At 55.5% G+C, this 8,852-nt stretch overlaps 1 protein-coding gene across 1 annotated transcript; it reads right to left on the reverse strand.

The window, feature by feature from the left end:
* Window positions 1-4,351: 4,351 nt before the first annotated feature.
* Window positions 4,352-4,875, reverse strand: GGS23DRAFT_566588 (uncharacterized protein). The gene is made up of 2 exons (XM_051516282.1): window positions 4,747-4,875; window positions 4,352-4,661 (listed from the first exon to the last, which is right to left on the reverse strand). Exons 1-2 carry the CDS (start codon window positions 4,756-4,758, stop codon window positions 4,377-4,379), a joined length of 297 nt encoding a protein of 98 aa, XP_051372078.1. The 5' UTR covers window positions 4,759-4,875; the 3' UTR covers window positions 4,352-4,376.
* Window positions 4,876-8,852: the final 3,977 nt, after the last annotated feature.

Raw genomic sequence — 8,852 nt, forward strand, 5'->3', positions numbered from 1 at the left:
TCCCTGGTCCGAGACCCGCCGCCGGATTGGCTCCCTGCCTCTCCTCCCACTGAGCCACCGGGGATGGGCAATTTATGGAAACCGCCTAAGGTGCCATCGAAATTACCACCCATCATGATCGTATTCCAATCATTGTCCTCCTCTCCCCGCAAACTTCCTTCTCGAGTTCTTCGCCTGCGCTGCTACCCCTCTCCTCCACCGGTCCCTGCGGGCGTCATTATGTGGCCCCCGATGGAAGATGCCGTCCAAGTCTGTCCGACGACGCGACGCACCTCCCTAGCAGCCAGACCGTAGCCGTAGGGTGGCTCGGGCATCGCCCAGCTGCTGCAATCCCCAGCCCGAGTCGCCGGCATGACGGCTGCTTGGCCTGGCTACCTCTTTACTTGCTTTACCTGCTTACCACCTCCCCGCCAGCCGCCCCAGACGACCTAGGTCGACGAGTTCGGCTTCGACTTGGGGAGCTGGCCGGTCTAGCAGGTGTGCGAGTGAATGAATACAGGTCAAGAGATGTAGGAACGGAGGAGCCGGTCCCAGCGATCCCCCGTAGCCCCCTTCCGCTTCTGACATCATCGTACTTGATCCTACTCATCCCCAAACCTGACGGTTACAGCGACGCTAGGTAATTTTCGCTGAGCGGGAAAATCCTTGGGCAACGCCAGCGTGCGTCCCTCTCCGCGGACGCTGTCTCCTACGCACGACTCCGGCCGGTACCTTACGTCGGCCGAGCAGTTGACCAGTCGTTTTTCCCCATGCCCCTCTGATGGATCACGGGGAAGACTTGGGACGAAGGGGAGGGGGGTGAGAGCTAACTGGTCGTCATCTCGTCACCATCACGGGTTTCCCGGGGAAAAGAAAAGAGAAGACGACACGCCGGCGCACAATTAGATTTGTCTGGCTGCCGGCGATCCAATTAGGACGGCAGCTGACGCCTCCCACGCTCTCCACCCGTGTCTATACTACCCAAGCGTACTGGCCGTATGCGCTGCGCGGGCTGCATGAATGCTCTCCCATCATCCTTCATCTGTATCATCTGTCCCAGTCCCCGAGGCCTATACCCTCAACGCGACGATCAGCATTTGGCGTGCTAAATTACTACGTACAAGCAAGCCCCTTGGGGACTATGGTGGATCTACGTGTACGGAGCCGGCGGCGTCGAGTCTGGGGAAGATCTGGCTCCTGACAAGTTTGATCGATGTGTGTGGACACGACTAAACCGCGCGAGAACGGCACCACCGGCTAGCTTTGCGCGTCCCCTCTTGGAGATTCGGAACGGACCCCTTTTTGCCTTATTCCCACACCGTGCCTAGTTTCGGGTACTGGACCAGTCGGGAGGGCGCTGTTCGTTCTTCTTCTCCTTCTTCTTCTCCGTCTGCTTCTCCCGCTTCTTCTTCTTCGCCGCGCGCTCTCTCTCCCTCTCTCCTGCCTGCCCCCACCGACTTATCGAATCAAGGCAAGTGGTTCCATCGAGGGCAGCGGGTTGTCGAGAGATGTCGCTTGGCGAGCAATACGGCAACGGTCTAGGGTGGCCGAATATGCGTCCAGCCCGACGGAGGGCTTCTGGGTGTGGCAGCTATCAGCAGGACGCTAGGCTGGAAACGATTTGACCTGCGTCGAAAAAAAGGCGGGGGAATCTGCTGCAGGTTGTCGCAGCAAGTTGGAGCAAGCTTGGGCCAAAGTGATTCTCATCGGTTGGCCGCTAGCTGGCGACCGGGGGGGGGGGGGAGGGGGAGGGCTTAGCACCAGGTGCGAGTGCGTGCGTGCATATAATGCATGCATGTGAGTATGTGCATATCTATGCGTGTATGCATGTATGCATGTAAACTATATCTATCTATCTATCTATCTATACAAGCCTGAATACCCCTTTATACGCATATATATATATATACTATGTACATACATACCGATATATGCATATCTACACATGCATGTTGTGGCGTGTGTGGTGTGTGTGTGGGTATGGGGAGTCTGCGAGCCACCCACACCTTTTTTCTCTGTCCTATCTGTCGTCGTCCTATGGAGCGCCCACCCTCCTACCTACCTACCTACACAACTCGCTCGTACCGAGCCTGCGCACTCCGACAACGATGCCTTTGTGAAAATTGGGGTCGGCAAGGTACTGTCGACAGTCGTGCGGGTCGAATCGAACGAACCTCTACCTCCAGAGAGGACCCTGAAATATGCAGGCCTACTAGTCCATTCCCTCCCCATCTCCGTGCCATGCCATCACCCAACTCCACTCGGCCGATAGAGTACAAGCTTTCCTAGGGACCGCGTGGTCGTCGGGGTGCTGTGCGCGGAGCGCTACGGCCGCGCACCCAGCAGGATAGCGTCTACTGCGTAGTAACCGTTCTCGACCTTGTCGATCTAGCACCGCAGGCGACGACGACGACGGTGCGGCGAGAGGCTGGGGCTAGCCCGTCTTGCTCGCCTGGTCTGGACTGGAAGAGTAGTGCGTGTCGCCCCCTACGCAGTTCGGTACAGGTGGTACGAGGGGAGAAGATGGCGACTACATTACGACTACACGCGTACTATGACTACCACCACCCCCTCCCCCGCCCCCCGGGTAGACCGGACCAGACGCGACGGTATCCATAGTCTCAGCCATCTTCCCTTGCAGTGACATACATGATCTCGAAGAACGTGACGCGTGCCACAATTAGACAACGCCATGAGGTTATCGCGCGTAAGGGACGAAAGGAGTTAGGATCTTCGGCGGTGTCGTGTCCAGCGTCGAGGAGTGATGTTCGGCTAGCGAGATCCAGGAGGAGAGCGACGACGTCCCCAGCGACGTCTACGCGCTGAAGTGTGCGTCGAGCATCGTATTGTCCTGTCACAAGCTGGTTGGCTCATTGCCTTGGCTGCCATGCGCGACGGTGCTGCGTATTACCTACCTACCTAACCCCAATGGCACGCAATACTGGAGGCCTGCAAGGCGTTTCTAGCCCTTTTCCTGTTACTCGCCGGAGGGAGGGATGGGACGCGCGCGCAACAGGCGTAGACGCATAGGACTGTCTTCTATCGTTACCCCCCGACGTGCCAGGACCAATCGACGCAGCGGGTTTCCCTCAACGGATACCCCGTCTTCTCTCTCTCTCTCTCTCTCTCTCTCTCTCTAGCTAGGTATATACGGTGGATGATGCATGGCAACTCTCGACTCTCGACCCCCTCCTTGATTCCTTTTATTATCCTTCCTCATCAGGCTCGCACGACGCCTCCCTCCCCGGCTAGTCTCACGGGAGAATTCGAGTTGGAAACTCGAAAGGAGGGTCCGCGTGGGATGCGTATGTCTCGCCTTGGGTGGTTATCTTCCTGATGCGAATAGGCATGCGTCCAGAGCATGTGGAATGTCTGAAACTCCTGCGAAGAGGGGGGGCACCTACTGCCTGTATAGCGAATAGGTACATAAGGTAGGCACCCAGGTATCCAGGTATGTACTGGGCAGTAGTAGATCTGAGGGAGATATACTCGAGAACATGCCCCCGAATGCATGTATCCATGTTATGTAAGTATGTATGTAGGGGGGGTAGGTGAGTGCGGGACACAGAGGGGGCGTCGTGTGAGTGGAGCGGCCACCCCGGCCAAGAATCGATCACATTAGACTGCATACTACCATACGCCATACGCCATACTCATACGCATGTCTGCCTGTACCTATGCATTCTACCCACCTAGATCTTGGTCATCGTCTCGGGCGACTGAGGTTAGATGTGACTGACTTCCCAAGCCTGTGCTGGATCAATCTCCAACAAAAAAAGAGCCGTCGGCCGTCGATGGTTCGGCGTTCGTCAAGACATGCCAAGCAAGCCTCTGGGTCCGGCCTGGTGTTGTGCCGCTTGGGAGAGCACAGCAGCCTCTCTAGCCCTGCAATCTGATCACTGGGTCTCTTTTTTTGGTAGTCGTTCAGCCCCCCTAGGCTAAGACAGAGGTTCGCCATTTACACCCTGCGCGTGCTCTCCGCCCGTATTTGGAGTCGATCCAGGCTCGGAGGTTGTTGCTAATATCGCGAATCCTGTGCGGACTAAGAGCGCACTACCACATCTGCTCCATACCTCCCTACCTACACCCATGCCCGCGCGCGTATGTACATGACCACGTACGTATGAATAGGGGAGATAACTGCATAGGCGGTTGGCGGCAGGTAGGCAGGTGGTCCACGGATTCCTCCAGCAAAACTATCTGTCTATCGGATACCTCACGGGGATTCGGCGAGTCGCCAAGGTCACATTAACGGCACCGCTGTATTTGCGCAGGTAGGTGTGCATTCATATGCGGAAGCAGGCCATGTTTACGTGCGATGTCCCTGCGACGGCATCCCTGCGAAGCAGCCTACCTCTATACAGGATAGGTAGGCAGCAGGCCGCTCACCCAGGATGTTATGTAGCATGTTGCCATCGGATAAGGGGGGTATACAATAGGTAGGGAGATATTTGCGCAGAGGGATGTGGACGGAAGACATGCCTACATCTACATATTACTGCGTACATACATAGATAAGGGGGTGGGTAGGGTAGGATGGCCTGTGTAGGTAGAGTGGTAAAGATAGACCAGGGACTATAGAATATGTACCTCATAGTGGCGCCAGGCGCCAGAGACAAAATGTGGCTTAGCCAGACCCAGGTGGAGCCGAGCCATACTATGGGATGTGTGTACATAGGTACCTAGGTCCATCAGAGAAAGTTCCGGGAGATAGGTACCTAAGGTACCTGCAGTATGAGTACCTAGGTACTTAGGGACCTAACTCACCCTACCCTCCATCAGCCCTTTGCAGGAGCCGAAGTCGGCTGCCAACCTGCTAGGCACCTGGGCATGCGTTTTCACTTCTTGCTCGCATGTTGCTCGGCGCTTATTGTACTCATATATCGTGATATTGTGTCATTTATATAGAACCGCCGGTGAAGAGGAACCCAAGGTAGGTAAGGTTGTTATTGGTGGTGGATTGATCATATACCTTAGGCACATAAATAGGTAGGCTAGGGTTTGTACCGATTCTACATATAGGTGGAGAGATGCCTGATACCTAAAGGAAAGGTATGCGTGCCGTACATGCATGTAGAGGGGAACGGGATATGAGAGGGAACACTTTATCTATCACATCTCCCCGACATAGATGGACGTGTTATGCGAACACCCCTCGATCAACCAACAATCGCCAGGCGACGGACGTGGCGTCGACGGGCAGGTAGCTCAGCCGAAACAGGACCGGAAGAGGGAGGGGACCCAGAAACCAGACTCGGCCCGTAGACAGGACAGGAGGGTGCGGACGCTATTGCGATGCTACATACTGCATCGCAACTATAGCATATCGCAACAGTGTCGCAACAGTATCGCAACAGCTATCATGCAACAACCGGCACGCACCGGCGAGACGACGACCAACAAGGTCGGCAGCTCTCTTCCTAGCTACTGCTACTCTGGCGAACCCCCACGCGCAACTTTCGTCATAGTTCCACGAGGCCTCGACCTGAGGTTGACGCGATTATCCTTTCTTTAGGGGAGAGATGCGCCTAATATCCCGACCCAATCCGGTTGCCCGACTCCCCTGGTCTCTTCCCAGCTCTTCATATATGTGTGTGTGTCTCTCTCTCTCTCGTACCGAGACTACCCTGTTTTTTTCTCCTTCGATAAGGGATGCCGGCCGATGTCTGCAGATGATTGGCCTTGCCGCCGTTCCCTCCCCCCGATCAGAAAAAGATTACCTGTCACATTTCCATTTTTGTTAAGCGAGATGCCAAGTTCGGTGAGGTCGGCAGAGGACATGTGCATGAACAAGTGGACGTGTCGTGGTACCCAATAAGCGGCGAGGAGGCAGCAGAGCCAAGAGGCCTGCGAGGACTTGGATGGTGAAAAGTTGGGAAATTTGCCGTCATGATGGCCCTTGACCTCTTTTGGGGCCGAAGACGCTGGCTCCGAGGCTTCTCGCAAAGGGAAAAGTCGTATGACGGGACAGCAGCGCCAACGGGGGATGGCCTGAGGGCGAGATTGCCTGTGGCCAATTCCCAGCGCCAGAGGGCGACGGCGCGTCGGGAAGTGTCTGAAACCCGAGACCGCCCCCGTCTAAGGCTGGGACAAGAAATAAAATATATGCATATATGCCTCCAGATTAGCACCAGAGGGCAAGATTCGTCTACAAGGGACGGGACGCGGCACTGGTGGAGTTGTGTGTGGCCCGTGGCACGGCAATGGGACGTAACAATCGTCATTTTCGAGGATATGGTCCCTTCGAGGCCTGTCCTCCCAAGAGCCCCCACCCCCTTGGCCCTGAAGCCCAGGGAAAGATATCCTCAAAACTAGCCCTGTTCAGGGTAGCCCAATCCAGGGGGCCGGCCAGCAGTCTAAGCGTCTCCAGGGCATAGAGAGAGAGAGGATGAGACGAAGGGACTTTCGTCAAACCGTCAATCGCCAACGTCGCCGCTAAGCGTCCCGAGATTGCCTAGCCAGCGAGTAGTCTGCTCACGAGCGCGCTAGATGGCCAATCCCAAGTTCGCGAACGGCTACGACGAGCACTGCCCAGAGTGTCGCTATTCCCAGAAGAGCTTGGGCATAGCAGTCCTCGAAGCCACGTTCCTACAACGCGACTCGTCGGGTATGCGAAGGGCCGCTCAGCTGGCTGCGAAGATACCAGACGGTCAAAAACGGAAAAAAAGTTTTTTTTCTGGTAGCAGCTTTCAGCTGCCGAAGTGGCGGCAGGCCGACTTGCCATTCTCACCTCAGAACTCCTCGATTGGGATCGTAGGAAACAGAAACGTGGGCGCCTAGTCAATAGTTCGTCTTCTCGCCAACCCTCGACAGCCGTCTCCCAGAGAGTCGGGTCTGCTTATTGTCGTTGTCAGCACTCGTGCACATCCTACGGGCTGTCACTCCCTGGTCGGACAAGGACATCTGAGGGCGGAATTCCTATATGTGACCGATCTTCCGTGACGAAGAGTAGGAGAGGACGGTCCAAAGGATTCATCCGGAGGCAGGATTCGTGCCAAATTCCCGATAATCAGTGCACCATCCACATGCTCGGGACTGAGCCGGGAATATGATAGGATCAGCTACCAGGCGGGATTTGGTTGGGCAGGGCGGGCAGGGCTAAATCCTCCACCGTCTTCTGGACTTCTGGAATAGGCTGCGCGCCAGGTTCCAAAACAGAGGTCCCTATACCTACCTATGCGGTCAGGAGGGAGAAAGGGGGAGAAGGGGAAGGGGGGCATTTTCGTAATCCCATCAATGAGCGATCGCTACATAGTCCGCCAGACGAGCTGGCGGAATTCTAGCGGGCGGAAGACGACATCGTCAACACTCGGCGCGAGCCATTGCGCCATTAGCACCTCTATACACGTTATCGCCCTGAGGCGGGTTTCATATGCAGGAACCAAACAAACGGTGCCAGCATCCTCGGAAGGTTGTGGTGTTCTTAGGGCTACGTACCTACATAGTTCACCACCTCTTCAAGACCCGGCGTGTCTGGTCATCCCGGTTCAGCCTGTGTCGGATGCTGAACTCGACTACCTGCTACACACATAGTGCGTTGATATGCTTACATGGTACGGCATAGACATGGGTATCTGGGGGGATATTGCAGGTGAGATTTTGCGATGATTTGAGGGAGAGGGGGGGAGGTTGCTAGGACGGTAGTGCTTAGCAGTGCCGCCTGTTTTTTCGGCCCTTGCAGTCAAGTCGGAACAGCCAACACGTTCGTATCACCTCAGACGATCCGCGGTCGCGAGGTCGTGGAGGATTCCGCGATAATACGATTGGGAGGGACGGCATGTGATGCCTGCGCGGTGGGCTGCAGCGAGAATCGGTCACATGAGCATCGCCATATCCCACGCCATCTCCCTCTCTCTGTCTCCCTCGTCCTCCCCATGTCGGTGCGGCACAGCCCAATATATATGACGAGATACTACCCAGATTGCCGGGTAAAGGAGTGGCAGGATGACGCCGTCCACCCTGTCGGAGTCGGATTCCTCCTGACTGGACAACATCACGCTAATACGACTTGGACCAAAACAAGATGGTATGTATTTCGCAGGAGCGGTCGAGCAGGGCCTCCAGGCTTCGGTCAGCGTCGACAACGAGTTACAGGTGAATGCGCCTGTGTAGCCAGTCTTCGGGGGTCTCCCCCTCCCTCTACCAGATGGGGGTTATAATACATGCCTACACACACTTACATGGACGGTTACGCAAGAGTGTCAACATATGGAGTATTATGCAAAGTTCCGTCTCGATCTAGTCTAGGATCGACGGATTTCACTCTCATACTAGTACTATCGAACAGGCTCGTGAGTCGATGAACGAGGCGATCTCCACCCCATCCCCCTCTATCGTGCGGCGACACCCCTGAGATCCCCTATATTCGAATGTGCATTACCTACGTACGTATCTACGCACGTATGTCGATGCAGAGTGTTGTCCTGGGGACTGACGGTAGCTCCAGAGTACCATCGTGGCCCCGTACCAAAGTCCGAGCTGGTAATCTGGTGCACCCTTGCTCAGTGACAGGGTAGGATAAGCCATGCCTTATGCACGTAGGCATGTATCGACATCATACAGGCCTACATACATATGTGATAACCAGGTAGCGACTGTGCGCGTATCGTAGATAGTATATACGATACGTACATAGGGAACGCCAGGTTAGCAGGTTAGGCGGTTTCGCGAAGGGCCAAGATATGACAGAGATGGGACGCTGGAGTCCCGAAGGCTCGCAACCGTTCTTCGTCTCGCGATGGATGCGCTATGCCGGAAGCGGTGGCCTACCATGTCTCATTAATTCGCACACACAGACGGAATCTATGCAGCTGTCCATATATACACATACACACATACGTACACATACATGCCTATACGCATGCACAGGCAGA

This window comes from Durotheca rogersii, assembly GCF_024521655.1.
Source record: "Durotheca rogersii strain YMJ 92031201 chromosome Unknown GGS23scaffold_9, whole genome shotgun sequence".
In the NCBI taxonomy this organism is placed as follows: Eukaryota; Fungi; Ascomycota; class Sordariomycetes; order Xylariales; family Xylariaceae; genus Durotheca; species Durotheca rogersii.